Source organism: Nerophis ophidion, linkage group LG10, assembly GCF_033978795.1.
Source record: "Nerophis ophidion isolate RoL-2023_Sa linkage group LG10, RoL_Noph_v1.0, whole genome shotgun sequence".
NCBI classification, from domain to species: Eukaryota; Metazoa; Chordata; class Actinopteri; order Syngnathiformes; family Syngnathidae; genus Nerophis; species Nerophis ophidion.
This window is the reverse complement of record NC_084620.1, coordinates 51,444,701-51,462,200: the sequence shown is the minus strand read 5'-3', so window position 1 is coordinate 51,462,200 and position 17,500 is coordinate 51,444,701. Positions and strand designations below refer to the sequence as shown.

Here is a 17,500-nt window from a genome sequence, read left to right as displayed (position 1 = left end):
AAGAAATATAAGAATGTTGTCATAAATGTAAAATATTATTTTAGAAGCAGAATGTTGAAATATAAAAACAAATAAAACACAGAAATGCAGTCATTTTATAAGAATAAAGTCAAAATATTACAAGAATGTGGTCATAAAAATAAAATGATTTTTTTTAAGCAGAAAGTTGAAATATCCAAGAAAAAACAACAAAACAAACAATAAATTTCAGGAATGCAGTCATTTTACAAGAATAAAGTAAAAATATTACGAGAATGAGGTCATATAATTAAGAGTTTTTTAGAAGCAGAAAGTTGAAAAATACAAGAATAAACTACACAAAACTTAACAAAAATGCAGTCATTTTACAAGAATAAAGTCAAAATATTATGAAGATAAGGTCATAAAATTCAAACAATTTTTAGTAGCAGAAAGTTTAAATATACAAGAAAAAAACATCAAAACAAACAAAAATAAAACAGAAATGCAGTCATTTTACAAGAATAAAGTCAAAATATTATAAGAATGTGATCATAAATGCTAAATATTCTTTTAATAGCAGAAAGTTGAAATATAAAAATAAAACAACAGAAATGTAATCATTTTACAAGAATAAAGCCAAAATATTATGAGAATGAGGTCGTAAAATTAAAATATATATTTTAGAAGTACAAAGTTGAAATATACAATGACAAACAACAACAAAAACAAAACAAAAATTCAGAAATGCAGTCATTTTACAAGAATAAAGTCAAAATATAAGAATGCGGTCATAAATGTTAAATATTCTTTTAGAAGCAGAAAGTTGAAATATAAAAATAAAAAAACAGAAATGCAGTCATTTTACAAAAATAAAGTCAAAATATAAGAATGTGGTCATAAATGTAAAATATTCTTTTAGAAGCAGAAAGTTGAAATATAAAAATAAAAAAACAGAAATGCAGTCATTTTACAAGAATACATTCAAATATGATAGTGAGATTATAAAATTAAAAGATTTTTACAAACCGAAAGTTGAAATGTAAAAAAAAAAAAATACAAAACAAACAAAAAACAAAACTCAGAAATGCAGTCATTTTAAATGAATAAAGTCAAAATATTATGAGTATGTGGTCATGAATGTAAAATATTCTTTTAGAAGCAGAAAGTTGAAATATCAATCAATCAATCAATCAATGTTTACTTATATAGCCCTAAATCACTAGTGTCTCAAAGGGCTGCACAAACCACCACGACATCCTCGGTAGGCCCACATAAGGGCAAGGAAAACTCACACCCAGTGGGACGTCGGTGACAATAATGACTATGAGAACCTTAGAGAGGAGGAAAGCAATGGATGTCGAGCGGGTCTAACATGATACTGTGAAAGTTCAATCCACAATGGATCCAACACAGTCGCGAGAGTCCAGTCCAAAGCGGATCCAACACAGCAGCGAGAGTCCCGTTCACAGCGGAGCCAGCAGGAAACCATCCCAAGCGGAGGCGGATCAGCAGCGCAGAGATGTCCCCAGCCGGTACACAGGCAAGCAGTACATGGCCACCGGATCGGACCGGACCCCCTCCACAGGGGAGAGTGGGACATAGAAGAAAAAGAAAAGAAACGGCAGATCAACTGGTCTAAAAAGGGAGTCTATTTAAAGGCTAGAGTATACAAATGAGTTTTAGGGTGAGACTTAAATGCTTCTACTGAGGTGGCATCTCGAACTGTTACCGGGAGGGCATTCCAGAGTACTGGAGCCCGAACGGAAAACGCTCTATAGCCCGCAGACTTTTTTTGGGCTTTGGGAATCACTAACAAGCCGGAGTCCTTTGAACGCAGATTTCTTGCCGGGACATATGGTACAATACAATCGGCAAGATAGGATGAAGCTAGACCGTGTAGTATTTTATACGTAAGTAGTAAAACCTTAAAGTCACATCTTAAGTGCACAGGAAGCCAGTGCAGGTGAGCCAGTACAGGCGTAATGTGATCAAACTTTCTTGTTCTTGTCAAAAGTCTAGCAGCCGCATTTTGTACCAACTGTAATCTTTTAATGCTAGACATGGGGAGACCCGAAAATAATACGTTACAGTAGTCGAGGCGAGACGTAACAAACGCATGGATAATGATCTCAGCGTCTTTAGTGGACAGAATGGAGCAAATTTTAGCGATATTACGGAGATGAAAGAAGGCCGTTTTTGTAACGCTTTTAATGTGTGCCTCAAAGGAGAGAGTTGGGTCGAAGATAATACCCAGATTCTTTACCGTGTCGCCTTGTTTAATTGTTTGGTTGTCAAATGTTAGAGTTGTATTATTAAATAGAGTTCGGTGTCTAGCAGGACCGATAATCAGCATTTCCGTTTTTTTGGCGTTGAGTTGCAAAAAGTTAGCGGACATCCATTGTTTGATTTCATTAAGACACGCCTCCAGCTGACTACAATCCGGCGTGTTGGTCAGCTTTAGGAACAACAAAAATGCAGACATTTTACAAGAATAAAGTCAAAATATTATTAGAATGAGATTGTAAAATTAAAAGATTTTTTACAAACTGAAAGTTGAAATATAAAATAAAAAAATACAAAACAAACAAAAAACTTCAGAAATGCAGTCATTTTACATGAATAAAGTCAAAATATTACAAGAATGATGTCATAAAATGAAGCGCCCTATCAGTTACATTTGGCCAGAAAAGTTTCATTGACTTGTCCAAGAAATAAATAAATACATTTAATAAAATTGCTGGTAAAGTTGAAATCTTCACAACTGCAAAAAGGGGAGAAAAAGTTGCTGGTAATAATTGGACTTTGTCAGCTGCCGTAACACAAACCTGGATTTACAGATCCTGGACTTCGGCCTGGCGAGGCAGACGGACGACGAGATGACGGGCTACGTGGCGACTCGATGGTACCGAGCGCCGGAAATCATGCTCAACTGGATGCACTACAACCAGAACGGTGAGAGTGAGCGCTCCTCCTACCCGAGACCTTCTGAGGAAGGAAAGAACTTGACGTGTAGGTTTTGTCTTCCAGTCGATATCTGGTCAGTGGGATGCATCATGGGAGAGCTGCTGAAGGGGAAAGTCCTCTTTCCCGGCACGGACTGTATCCTTACGCCGGCCACCGGCCAACTCCCCCCCCCCCCCCTCTGAATCCTCGCCCTCCGTGATCCCTTTTGTATTAGCATGACAATGGGAGTCGAGAGAAAGACCTCGGGGAGTGAATGGAAGCTCCCAACAAAAGGCTTGTTGTTGCTCCGTGTCGGAACTGATCTTTGGGGGTTCCCTCAATAGACTTGTTCTTTTCCGTCAACCCGCCCCCTTGCGCAGATATCGACCAGCTGAAGAGAATCATGGAGATGGTTGGAACGCCGACGCCTGATCTCCTGAAGAAGATCTGCTCCGAGCATGTGAGGAGGCGCCGGCGGAGGTTTCCCTTAGGACATGTCTACATTAAGCCGGATAACTCCTTAAACCAAAAACTTTTTAGCCCAAACCCTGTGTCAGCCACACTAATCCATCGTTTAAGGTTCCCCTCCTGGGATATTTTTTTTCGTATTTCTTGAATCTCCGGCTCTTAGCTGTGTGTAGACTCACTGATGGTTTATAAACGAAGTTCTGAGAGGAAGTGACGTCAGAAAGAACTAAAAACATCCTTCCATCCATCCATTTTCTTCCGCTTATCCGAAGTTGGGTTGTGTGGGCCGCAGCCTAAGCAGAGAAGCCCAGACTACACTCTCCCCAGCCACTTCGTCCAGCTCCTCTCGGGGGATCCCGAGGCGTTCCCAGGCTAGCTGGGAGACACAGTCTTCCCAACGTGTCCTGGGTCTTCCCCTTGGACTCTTGCCGGTCGGACATGCCCCAAACCTCCCTAGGGAGGCGTTCGGGTGGTATCCTGACCAGATGCCCGAACCACCTCATCTGTCTCCTCTCAATGTGGAGGAGCAGCAGCTTTACTTTGAGCTCCTCACCCTATCTCTAAGGGAGAGCCCCGCCACCCGGCTGAGGACACTCATTTGGGCCACTCGTACCCGTGAGCTTTTCCTTTCGGTCATAACCCAAAGCTCATGACCATAGGTGAGGATGGGAACATAGATCGACCGGTAAATTGAGAGCTTTGCCTTCCGGTTCAGCTCCTTCTTCACCGCAAGGGATCTATACAGCGTTCGCATTACTGAAGACGCCGTACTGATCCACCTGTCGATCTCAAGAGCCACTCTTCCCTCACTCGTGAACAAGACTCCGAGGTAGTTGAACTCCTCCACTTGGGGCAGGGTCTCCTCCCCAGCCCGGAGATGGTACTCCACCCTTTCCCGGGCAAGAACCATGGACTCGGCCTTGGAGGTGCTGATTCTGTGTGTACTCATCGATGGTTTATTAACAGAGTTCTGAGAGGAAACAACGTCAGAACAAAAACATACCTTTAGTCATTTCCTCTTTTTGTTGGGGAAAATCTTTGGTGCCGGCGCTGGCCTCCAGGTAGCAGTCCAGAAATGGCGACAGAATGTCCCTATACTTGGATGACGAGGACTCCCGGTCAATGTTTTTCGCCGCCATGGAGGTTTTGTAAACATTGGCTACGATCAGTAACACCTCGTCGTCGGTCCAAACAAAGAAATCCCTTTCCTTGGTAAAAGGAGCAGCCAATTTCGGTATCTTCACACAAGTCGTAGTTAAGAAAGAATACAGATCCGGGTCAGAGGTGAATTTCCGCGCTTGTCTGGTAGGTCGCGTTGCACCGGCCGACGGAGAGGGAAGGAGGTCTTAAACGACGGCATTGTGTGTGTGTGTGGACAGGGATCAGTTAGGTGGGATATATCCTGTACAACCTTAGGCCCCTTCTAAGGTTATCCAGGGTAAATCCCACCGAACGGATCAGGTTAGGTGGGATTGGAAAGCCCTCTTGCCGTCTGAGAAGTGTTGTATCCCAAACAGCTGCAATGGCTTTCGCTTAAGGTTTTCATGTATGATTTCCACAAGCGTCTGTACAGACGTAAGGAGAAACACGGGCATGTCTGGATGACTCGCCTCCATACTTCCAGTGGTTAGCTAAGGTAGTTTCTGATGTCACTTCCTGCGTGGGGGTGTAGTCTTTCTGACTTCACCTCCTCTCCGAACTCAGTTTGTAAACGATCAATGAGTCCATACAAAGCAAAGAGCTGGAGATTCAAGAAATAGACGGCGCACTTACCCGTGTAAAAAATATATCCAAGGAGGGGAATCCTAAACGATGGTTTAGTGTGGCAAAAACGGGGCTTAGGCTAAATATTTACTCATTTAAGGGCTTAATGCAGACATAGCCTTAGTGAAGAAGCAGCCTTAAAACCCGACACTGACCCTCACTTTATGTTGCAGGCTCAGAAGTACATCCAATCTCTGCCTTTCATGCCCCAGCAAGACCTGGAGAAGATCTTCAGGGGAGCAAATCCACTCGGTCAGCACTGCGTTACATCCTCACCTGTTCTTCATTTACCCACTTATTGTCCTCATTTGTCGCCCGCTGTAACAGCCGTGGATCTGCTTAAGCGTATGCTGGTTCTGGACTGCGACGGCAGAATCTCAGCCAGCGAGGCGCTGTCCCACCCTTACTTCTCTCAGTACCACGACCCGGACGACGAACCAGAGGCGCCGCCTTACGATCAGACGCTAGAGAGCAAAGACCGCACTCTCGAAGAATGGAAAGGTGAGTACGTTATGGTATTTTGTGTAGTGCTGAAATGACACCTGCACGTGGAGGGTATTGGGACGAGTCCACCCAGATCTTTTAGTTTTAAAATGTTCAAAAATTTCTTCCACAAAAAGGAGTCGGTACAAACAATATCAGCTATCAGCGCTGGGAGGGCCAACTGAGCAATTTAATGTTTCAATCAATGTTTATTTATATAGCCCTAAATCACAAATGTCTCAAAGGACTGTACAAACCATTACGACTACAACATCCTCGGAAGAACCCACAAAAGGGCAAGGAAAACTCACACCCAGTGGGCAGGGAAAATTCACATCCAGTGGGACGCCAGTGACAATGCTGACTATGAGAAACCTTAGAGAGGACCTCAGATGTGGGCAACCCCCCCCCCCCCCCCCCCCCCCCGGGGACCGAAAGCAATGAATGTCGAGCGGGTCTAACATGATACTGTGAAAGTTCAATCCATAGTGGCTCCAACACAGCCGCGAGAGTTCAGTTCAAAGCGGATCCAAGACAGCAGCGAGAGTCCCGTCCACAGGAGACCATCCCAAGCGGAGGCCAATCAGCAGCGTCTAGATGTCCCCAACCGATACACAGGTGAGCGGTCCATCCTGGGTCCCGACGAGCGGTCCATCCTGGGTCTCGACTCTGGCCAGCCAGTACTAGATCCGTGGTCATCGGACCGGACCCCCTCCACAAGGGAGGGGGAGACATAGGAGAAAAAAGAAAAGAAGCGGCAGATCAACTGGTCTAAAAAGGAGGTCTATTTAAAGGCTAGCGTATACAGATGAGTTTTAAGGTGAGACTTAAATGCTTCTACCGAGGTCGCCTCTCGAACTGTTACCGGGAGGGCATTCCAGAGTACTGGAGCCCGAACGGAAAACGCTCTATAGCCCGCAGACTTTTTTTGGGCTCTAGGAATCACTAATAAGCCGGAGTCTTTTGAACGCAGATTTCTTGCCGGGACATATGGTACAATACAATCGGCAAGATAGGATGGAGCTAGACCGTGTAGTAGTTTATACGTAAGTAGTAAAACCTTAGTCACATCTTAAGTGCACAGGAAGCCAGTGCAGGTGAGCCAGTACAGGCTCTTGTCAAAAGTCTAGCAGCCGCATTTTGTACCAACTGTAATCTTTTAATGCTAGACATGGGGAGACCCGAAAATAATACGTTACAGTAATCGAGACGAGACGTAACAAACGCATGGACAATGAGCTCGTTTGGAGCAATCTCTACAATGGTTGCCCGCCTCTCATGCTTTTGTCTATCCGCCGTGGTAGAACTCAAAACCCAAAGTTAACTTGGCTTGTGTGTACCAACCGCACACACATTCTTTTCCACTCACTCTACGGCACCTGGTACTTCGTGACAGCTCTTCTCTTCTTGTCTTGGGGCGGCATTCACCCTAGGCGGCTTCCTCTTTGGCCCAGAAAACATCCCTAACCATGTGTGCCGTCGTAGGAAATGGCCAACCCAATCTCTGTTCCACTGACGCAGGCCGATTGCATGTTTTGCCAAGATCTTGGAGAGGTCCTCCTTGATCGTTGTTGCCCAGGTCTTCAGCTGTCCGCCAACTCACTTGAAGCAGTGGGGGCTGGAGGAGGACGTCGCGAACCATCTCACCCTCCGACCGTCGAGCCGCATGACCTAACGATTGTAATTGTCATTGCAACAACAGACAAAAAGGAGGCAGTATATTCAGGCGTTGACGAAGACAGGCGGTATGTACACGATCAATGTGTCATTGTCGAAGACCTCCAGACCTCATTGATCAGCTATTCTTATAGGCCACGTTTCCTAGCCGTAAAGGAAGAAAGTTCAAACAATGGCCTGGTAGCTTCGCCCTTAGGTCACCAGGGCGCTCTCTCCCTCCTGTCCGACAGACCGGCAGAACCCCGGTCGGAACTATCGTTGTCTCAAGGTAGACAAAGGACTCCAGGTCGACTACCTAAAGAGGGGTTTGGTGCCAGGCATCTGTATCAACAACGTCGTCACCTTTGACTTGGCTTCATCAATCCTGAGACCAACCACAGCACCGGCAATGTGGCGACTGTCAAGAGCACCTTGCCACTTGTGGAACCTATCAGGACAATGTCTTCTGCGTAGGCCAGGTCCATTACCACGACATCCACGCCGGTGTAATGAGTATGGACCCCTTAAACAGACCCCAGGCCAAAACTAGGTGCTTTGTTCGGCCAATATGGGTACTGAATTCAGTTATTTTATAGGTACTGACCGAGGTCTGTCGGTACTAATGGATGCCAAATCATATCAATTCCCCAAAAATGCAATTTTTCGAAAACTTTGTTGCATGTTTGGTTGCAAACTTGGCATTAGCTCAAGTACTTGGTGGAAGAACAAGCGGCCAAGCACTCGGAGTGTACGAACCCTGACTGCCTTAAGGTGGGGATACCATTTTTCAAAGCCAGAAGAAGGTGCTGAAAAGTCAAATGCGGCTCCACTTTTCAAAATTGCGCTAGCTCAATGTCAGTGTAGATTTACCGTAGACATGCATTAGCATTAGCAATTTTACATGGCGATTGGAACGCCTTCAAGTTTGCGAATGAAAACCACAATTTAAAATGAAAATTATAATCTAACAGCTGGTGTGTAATAACAACTACAAGATTTGCCGTATAAACACTTTTTGTTAGTGTGTGTGTGTGTGTATGTATATATACATATATATATATATATATATATATATATATATATATACATATATATAGTGGGGCAAAAAAGTATTTAGTCAGCCACCGATTCTGCAAGTTCTCCCACTTAAAATGATGACAGAGGTCTGTAATTTTTTCATCATAGGTACACTTCAACTGTGAGAGACAGAATGTGAAAAAAAAATCCAGGAATTCACATTGTAGGAATTTTAAAGATTTTATTTGTAAATTATAGTGGAAAATAAGTATTTGGTCACTTCAAACAAGGAAGATCTCTGGCTCTCACAGACCTGTAACTTCTTCTTTAAGAAGCTCTTCTGTGCTCCACTCGTTACCTGTATTAATGGAACTTGTTTGAACTCGTTATCTGGATAAAACACACCTGTCCACAGCCTCAAACAGTCAGACTCCAAATTCCACTATGGCCAAGACCAAAGAGCGGTCGAAGGACACCAGGAAAATAATTGTAGACCTGCACCAGACTGGGAAGAGTGAATCTACAATAGGCAAGCAGCTTGGTGTGAAAAAATCAACTGTGGGAGCAAGTATCAGAAAATGGAAGACATGCAAGACCACTGATAATCTCCCTCGATCTGGGGCTCCACGCAAGATCTCATCCCGTGGGGTCAAAATGATCATGAGAACGGTGAGCAAAAATCCCAGAACCACACTGGGGGACCTGGTGAATGACCTGCAGAGAGCTGGGTCCAAAGTAACAAAGGTTACCATCAGTAACACACTACGCCGACAGGGAATCAAATCCTGCAGTGCCAGACGTGTCCCCCCGGCTTAAGCCAGTGCATGTCCAGGCCCGTCTGAAGTTTGCCAGAGAGCACATGGATGATACAGCAGAGGATTGGGAGAATGTCATGTGGTCAGATGAAACCAAAATAGAACTTTTTGGTATAAACTCAACTCGTCGTGTTTGGAGGAAGAAGAATACTGATTTGCATCCCAAGAACACCATACCTACTGTGAAGCATGGAGGTGGAAACATCATGCTTTGGGGCGGTTTTTCTGCTAAGGGGACAGGACGACTGATCCGTGTTGAGGAAAGAATGAATGGGGCCATGTATCGTGAGATTTTGAGCCAAAACCTCCTTCCATTAGTGAGAGCTTTGAAGATGAAACGTGGCTGGGTCTTCAAGCATGACGATGATCCCAAACACACCGTCCGGGCAATCAATCAATCAATCAATCAATCAATCAATGTTTACTTATATAGCCCTAAATCACTAGTGTCTCAAAGGGCTGCACAAACCACCACGACATCCTAGGTAGGCCCACATAAGGGCAAGGAAACTCACACCCAGTGGGACATCGGTGACAATAATGACCCAGTGGGACGCCGGTGACAATGATGACTATGAGAACCTTAGAGAGGAGGAAAGCAATGGATGTCGAGCGGGTCTAACATGATGCTGTGAAAGTTCAATCCACAATGGATCCAACACAGTCGCGAGAGTCCAGTCCAAAGCGGATCCAACACAGCAGCGAGAGTCCCGTTCACAGCGGAGCCAGCAGGAAACCATCCCAAGCGGAGGCGGATCAGCAGCGCAGAGATGTCCCCAGCCGATACACAGGCGAGCAGTACATGGCCACCGGATCGGACCGGACCCCCTCCACAAGGGAGAGTGGGACATAGAAGAAAAAGAAAAGAAACAGCAGATCAACTGGTCTAAAAAGGGAGTCTATTTAAAGGCTAGAGTATACAAATGAGTTTTAAGGTGAGACTTAAATGCTTCTACTGAGGTGGCATCTCGAACTGTTACCGGGAGGGCATTCCAGAGTACTGGAGCCCGAACGGAAAACGCTCTATAGCCCGCAGACTTTTTTTGGGCTTTGGGAATCACTAACAAGCCGGAGTCCTTTGAACGCAGATTTCTTGCCGGGACATATGGTACAATACAATCGGCAAGATAGGATGGAGCTAGACTGTGTAGTATTTTATACGTAAGTAGTAAAACCTTAAAGTCACATCTTAAGTGCACAGGAAGCCAGTGCAGGTGAGCCAGTACAGGCGTAATGTGAGCAAACTTTCTTGTTCTTGTCAAAAGTCTAGCAGCCGCATTTTGTACCAACTGTAATCTTTTAATGCTAGACATGGGGAGACCCGAAAATAATACGTTACAGTAGTCGAGGCGAGACGTAACAAACACATGGATAATGATCTCAGCGTCTTTAGTGGACAGAATGGAGCGAATTTTAGCGATATTACGGAGATGAAAGAAGGCCGTTTTAGTAACGCTTTTAATGTGTGCCTCAAAGGAGAGAGTTGGGTCGAAGATAATACCCAGATTCTTTACCGTGTCGCCTTGTTTAATTGTTTGGTTGTCAAATGTTAGAGTTGTATTATTAAATAGAGTTCGGTGTCTAGCAGGACCGATTATCAGCATTTCCGTTTTTTTGGCGTTGAGTTGCAAAAAGTTAGCGGACATCCATTGTTTAATTTCATTAAGACACGCCTCCAGCTGACTACAATCCGGCGTGTTGGTCAGCTTTAGGGGCATGTAGAGTTGGGTGTCATCAGCATAACAGTGAAAGCTAACATCATATTTGCATATGATGTCACCTAGCGGCAGCATGTAGATGCTGAAGAGTGCAGGGCCAAGGACCGAACCCTGGGGAACTCCACACGTTACCTTAACGTAGTCCGAGGTCACATTGTTATGGGAGACACACTGCATCCTATCAGTAAGATAAGAGTTAAACCAAGACAGGGCTAAGTCTGGCATACCAATTCGGGTTTTGATACGTTCTACTAAAATATTATGATCGACGGTATCGAAAGCAGCGCTAAGATCGAGGAGCAGCAACATAGATGACGCATCAGAATCCATCGTTAGCAATAGATCATTAGTCATTTTTGCGAGGGCTGTCTCCGTGGAGTGATTTGCCCTGAAACCGGATTGAAAGGTTTCACATAGATTGTTAGACGCTAAGTGTTCATTTAACTGCTCCGCAACAATGTTTTCAAGGATTTTTGAAATAAAGGGAAGGTGAGACACCGGTCGGTAATTTACCATGAGGTCAGGATCGAGGTTAGGTCTTTTAAGAAGAGGATGAATAACCGCTTTTTTGAATGCTAGGGGAACAGTGCCCGAGGAAAGTGATAAGTTTATAATATTTAGCACTGATGGACCTAATAATACAAAGAGCTCCTTGATCAGTTTCCCAGGAAGAGGGTCAAGTAAGCATGTTGTTTGTTTTATTCCATTTACACGTTGTAACAATTCCTCTAATGTTATTTCCTCAAAACGAGAGAAACTATTTTGGAGGGCAGTATCCGCCGTATATACAATCGTGTCAGTGTTAATAGAACCCCGTTGTAGCTGGGACGCATTGTCTTTAATCTCCTTTCTAATGACTTCAATTTTCTTACTAAAGAATTGCATAAAGTCATCAGCTGAGTGGGTTGAGCTACTGGAAGGGGTCCCTTGTTGGGTTAGCGATGCTACCGTACTAAACAAAAATTTAGGATCGTTTTTATTACGGTGGATGAGATTTGAGTAATATTTAGCTTTAGCTAAGGTAAGCATGCATTTATAAGTTATTAAACCATCACTCCATGCTTGATGGTGCACCTCAAGTTTAGTCGTGCGCCATTTGCGTTCCAGCTTTCTACATAATTTCTGAGCTCTAGTTTCTTCTGTAAACCACGGGGTACGCTTTTTTGGAGCCTTTTTTAACTTTAGCGGTGCTATGTTATCAATGGTTTCGCGCAGGGCGTGGTTAAAGTTGTTAGTGAGGTTATCAATAGAGCCCACATACTTTGGGAATGGTGCCATTACCGAGGGCAGTAGGTCAGCAAGAGTTGTCGTTGTGGCTGTATTAATGTTGCGGCTGCTATAGCAGTTATTATTATTATTAGTTTGCCGAACATGCGTCTGAACCTCGAATTTTATAAGGTAATGATCGGACAATACTTTAGTATATGGGAGTATCGTAACTTTGGAAACGGTGATACCCTTGGCAAGCACTAGGTCTATCGTATTACCGTTGCGATGCGTGGGTTCATTTATTATTTGTGTGAGACCACAGCTATCAATTATAGTCTGGAGCGCTACGCACGGTGGGTCCGATGGGGTATTCATATGGATATTAAAGTCCCCCATTATGATTATATTATCGGCGTTTGTCACTAGATCAGCAACGAACTCTGAGAATTCATTGATAAAGTCCGAATAGGGCCCTGGGGGGCGGTAGATAACAGCCAGGTGTAGAGGCAGCGGTGTGACAGACTTCATAGTAATGAAGGAGTGGCTCCGTAAGAAGCATTTGAAAGTCCTGGAGTGGCCTAGCCAGTGTCCAGACCTCAACCCCATAGAAAATCTGTGGAGGGAGTTGAAAGCCCGTGTTGCTCAGTGACAGCCCCAAAAAAATCACTGCTCTCGAGAAGATCTGCATAGAGGAATGGGCCAAAATACCAGCTACTGTGTGTGCAAACCTGGTAAAGACCTATAGTAATCGTTTGACCTCTGTTATTGCCGACAAAGGTTATATTACAAACTATTGAGTTGAATTTTTGTTATTGACCAAAAACTTATTTTCCACCATAATTTACAAATAAATTCTTTAAAATTCGTACAATGTGAATTCCTGGATTTTTTTTCCCCACATTCTGTCTCTCACAGTTGAAGTGTACCTATGATGAAAATTACAGACCTCTGTCATCATTTTAAGTGGGAGAACTTGCACAATCGGTGGCTGACTAAATACTTTTTTCCCCAGTGTAAATTTATATATGTATATATATATGTTATATCCATACATACATATATAATACCCACAAAGTTTAGTGACCATTTCTGTTGACATTTTGTGCTTTTTTTTTTTGCTCCATGACTAGGGAAGGTTGTTTGCATTGAGTCATATAACTAAATACTGCACATTCAATGCTTGATAAAAAGGTCTTTAACCAGGAAGGACTCATGTTGGTCACTCGTGAAATGTTCGTAAACATAGGTCTGTATACTAAAGCGTATTTATTTAAAAATGTAAAGTAGCACTTTACTACTATTGACCAGTCTTCATAATAACACCATTACTTTCACTGGTAACGAGGAATCGGATTACTGTTATGCATGTGATAACGCTGTTACTGCTACTTTTAAAGTGGTTTATTGTTCGATGCAGGAACTATCCTTCTATTAATGAAAGCACCAACACCACACACTCCGCTCTCATGAAACGTCACACTCATTACGTGTGATTCTGTGTTTTGGCAAAGTAATTAGCGAAGACGTATAACAACATGCGAGCGTTTCGTCCTCACCTGTGCAGAGTTGGTGTTTGCGGAGGTCAGCGGCTTCAAGGCGTCTGGCGGCAAGACCGGCGGCCTTCAGGCGGAGCACTGACCCACCTGTGCCACACCCCGCTCACCCGCACGGATCACCTGGACTTCCCGTCAGCCTGAAAGAAGAAAAATGCCGCCTGCTTCCTCGTTATTGCAACACTTTTGATGCTTTCGCCATTTACACGCTAAGAATGTACTCCCGCCTGCATACTGCATACTACCTAGTGCATACTGCATACTGCACACTAATCCTGCATGAGTGTACTATGTCGACACAGCATCTCACCACAGGTCAGAGGGAGGAAATGCACCAAATAATCATTTCATCAACTGATAAGCGTTGCAGTGAGGAAGTTGTAGTAAACACCGACTGTGCTTTGACTTCCTTTAAGTGTTCACAGTGTGGATCGTCAACACACCTGGCGTATTATTTCTACCGTTTCTATGTGAATGTCATTTTAGCAACACTTTCAATTGTTTACTGTATTTGCAGGTGAGCTGCAACTGTCAAGTGTACTTAAAGTATGCTAACGTGAATGTGGAGTGTACTTAAAGTACGCTAACATGGAGTCGACTTAAAGTACGCTAACATGGAGTCGACTTAAAGTACGCTAACGTGGAGTGTATTTAAAGTATGCTAACGTGAACGTGGAGTGCACTTACAGTATGCTAACGTGAATGTGGAGTGTACTTAAAGTATGGTAACGTGAACGTGGAGGGTACTTGAAGTATGCCAACGTGAATGTGGAGTGTACTTGAAGTATGCTAATGTGAAGTGTACTTAAAGTATGGTAACGTGAACGTGGAGGGTACTTGAAGTACGCTAACGTGAGCGTGGAGTGTACTTAAAGTATGCTAACGTGAGCGTGACGTGTACTTAAAGTATTCTAACGTGAATGTGACGTGTACTTAAAGTATGCTAACGTGAATGTGGAGTGTACTTAAAGGTTGCTAACGTGAACGTGGAGTGTACTTAAAGTATGCTAACGTGAACATGGAGTGTACTTAAAGTACAGTAACGTGACCGTGGAGTGTACTTGAAGTATTCTAACGTGAAGTTTACTTAAAGTATGCTGACGTTAACATAGAGTGTACTTAAAGTATGCTAACGTCAACGTGGAGTGTACTTAATGTATGCTAACGTGGAGTGAACTTAAAATATGCTAATGTGAACGTGGAGTGTACTTCAAGTATGCTAATGTGAGCGTGAAGTGTACTTCAAGTATGCTAACGTGAACAGGGAGTGTACTTAAAGTACACTAACGTGACCGTGGAGTTTACTTGAAGTATGCTAACGTGAAGTGTACTTAAAGTATGCCGACGTTAACATGGAGTATACTTAAAGTATGCTAACGTGAATGTGGAGTGTACTTAAAGTACACTAACGTGACCGTGGAGTGTACTTGAAGTATTCTAACGTGAAGTGTACTTAAAGTATGCTGACGTTAACGTGGAGTGTACTTAAAGTATGCTAACGTCAACGTGGAGTGTACATAATGTATGCTAACGTGGAGTGAATTTCAAATATGCTAACGTGAACGTGGAGTGTACTTCAAGTATGCTAATGTGAGCGTGAAGTGTACTTAAAGTGTGCTAACGTGAATGTGGAGTGTACTTAAAGTATGCTAACGTGAACGTGGAGTGTACATACTTAAAGTATGCTAACGTGAACGTGGAGTGTACTTAAAGTACACTAACGTGAACGTGTAGTGTACTTGAAGTATGCTAACGTGAAGTGTACTTAAAGTATGCTGACGTTAACGTGGAGTGTACTTTAAGAATGCTAACGTGAACGTGGAGTGTACTTAATGTATGTTGACATGAACATGGAGAGTACTTAAAGTATGCTGAAGTGGAGTGTACTTAAAGTATGCTAATGTGAACGTGGAGTGTACTTAAAGTATGCTAACGTGAACGTGGAGTTTACTTAATGTATGCTAACATGAACGTGGCGTGTACTTAAAGAATGCTGATGTGGAGTGTACTTAAAGTATGCTAACGTGAACGTGGAGTGTACTTAAAGTATGCTTACGTGAAAGTGGAGTGTACTTACAGTATACTAACGTGAATGTGGAGTGTACTTGAAGAATGTGAACGTGGAGCGTACTTAAAGTATGCTAACGTGAAGGTGGAGTGTATTTCTAGTAGTGTACTTAAAGTGTACTAACGTGAACGTGGAGTGTACCTGAAGTATGCTAACGTGAACTTAAAGTATGCGATGTTACGTCGTCTGGATTTTAAACGTGTATGTTTTCCTTTTTATATTCTGTGTGTTACTTTTGGTCTTATAAACATTTGATCACCAAATTTTTTGTACTTGTGTCATGTACTTTACTTTACTACACTGCACTGTAAGGTTGTACGGTATAGCGGTACTAGTATAGTACCGCTATACTAATAAATCAAATTCGGCACTATACCTCCTCTAAAAAATACTGGTACTCTTTTTTTTTTTTTTTTTTTTTTTTTTAAATTAACGGGCACAACTTTGCTGGTTTTACGAGCAGAGGAGATCTTCACCTGACATCCACTGTAATGATACCATGTAAAAGAGTCGATACTACTATGATTTACTTCGATATTTTTTTATCATAACAAAATCTTTTTTCCTTTTAAAAAAAAAAGTATACTATGTTTATAAAGTCAGTGAATGCGTGCCTGGACACATGAGGATATGACCAATGTATGATTCCGTAACTACTTGGTATCGGATCCATACCTAAATGTGTGGTATCATTCAAAACTAATGTCAAGTGTCAAAGAAGAGAAGAATAAGTGATTATTACATTTTAACTGAAGTGTAGATAGAACATGTTCAAACAGAAAATAAGCAGATATTAACAGTAAATTAACAAGTGGATTAATAATTAATTTTTTTACAGTTTGTCCCTCATAATGTGTAGAAAATAATAGGTGTATAAATGACACAATATGTTACTGCGGACTAATTAGGAGTCTTTGTTTGTTTACTTACTACTAAAAGACAAGTTGTCTAGTATGTTCAACATTTTATTGAAGGACTAAATGACAATAATAATCATATTTCATGTACACTAACATTTTATTGTTCAAGTAAAGACAATATTGCCTTTTTTTGTGGTCCCCTTTATTTAGAAAAGTATCGAAATACATTTTGGTACCGGTACTGGTGCCAGAAGAAGTGTGTTTTCTAGTGAATGCATGTGTTGTAAAAGTAAGAACAATAACCTGAGCAGATGTTGCTCCACATTACTGACACACCCACACACTGCCCAGGGACACCACCAGAGACATGGGTGTGTGTGTGTGTCAAATTAATGTCATTGTGTGTGTGTGTCCTTAAAAAGTCCTTAAAACAGATTAAAGACCTATTACAAGTTACATTTTAAGTGGTGTGTGTCCTTAAAAAGTCTTTAAAACAGATGTAAGGCCTTTCACAGGGCAAATTTTAATTAGTGTGTGTGTGAGTGAGAGTGTGTGTGTGTGTGTGTCCGTCCTTAAAAAGTCATTAAAACGGATTTAAGACCTTGTACAAGGTAAATTTTAATTAGTGTGTGTGAGAGTAAGTGTGTGTGTGTGTGTCCATCTTTAAAAAGTCCTTAAAACAGATTTAAGACCTTTTACAAGGTAAATTCTAATTAATTTCATTGTGTGCGTGAGTGTGTGTACGTGTGTGTGAGCATGTGTGTGAGCGTGTGTGTGTCCTTAAAAAGTCCTTAAAACAGATTTAAGATCTTTTACAAGGTAAATTTTAATTAGTGTGTGTGTGAGTGAGAGTAAGTGTGTGTGTGTGTCCGTCCTTAAAAAGTCATTGAAACAGATTTAAGACCTTGTACTAGGTCAATTTTAATTAGTTTGTGTGAGTGAGAGTAAGTGTGTGTGTGTGTGTGTGTCCTTTTTTAGAAGGTCC

The 17,500-nt window shown here is 42.5% G+C and overlaps 1 protein-coding gene across 3 annotated transcripts in view; it reads left to right on the top strand.

Annotated features, from left to right (window-relative positions):
- Positions 1–15,918, top strand: part of mapk11 (mitogen-activated protein kinase 11) — a 24,912-nt gene extending 8,994 nt beyond the window's left edge. For 2 of the 3 annotated variants that reach the window (XM_061914052.1, XM_061914051.1), the window contains 6 exons: positions 2,799–2,913; positions 2,989–3,060; positions 3,285–3,364; positions 5,310–5,388; positions 5,464–5,637; positions 13,599–15,918. In XM_061914052.1, the coding sequence (XP_061770036.1) occupies positions 2,799–2,913; positions 2,989–3,060; positions 3,285–3,364; positions 5,310–5,388; positions 5,464–5,637; positions 13,599–13,672 (594 nt within the window). In that variant the 3' untranslated portion in view covers positions 13,673–15,918. Of the gene's footprint in view, positions 1–2,798; positions 3,061–3,284; positions 3,365–5,309; positions 5,389–5,463; positions 5,638–13,598 lie in introns of all 3 variants that reach the window. The other variant, XM_061914050.1, reaches the window with a different exon arrangement.
- The last annotated feature ends 1,582 nt before the right edge of the window (positions 15,919–17,500 follow it).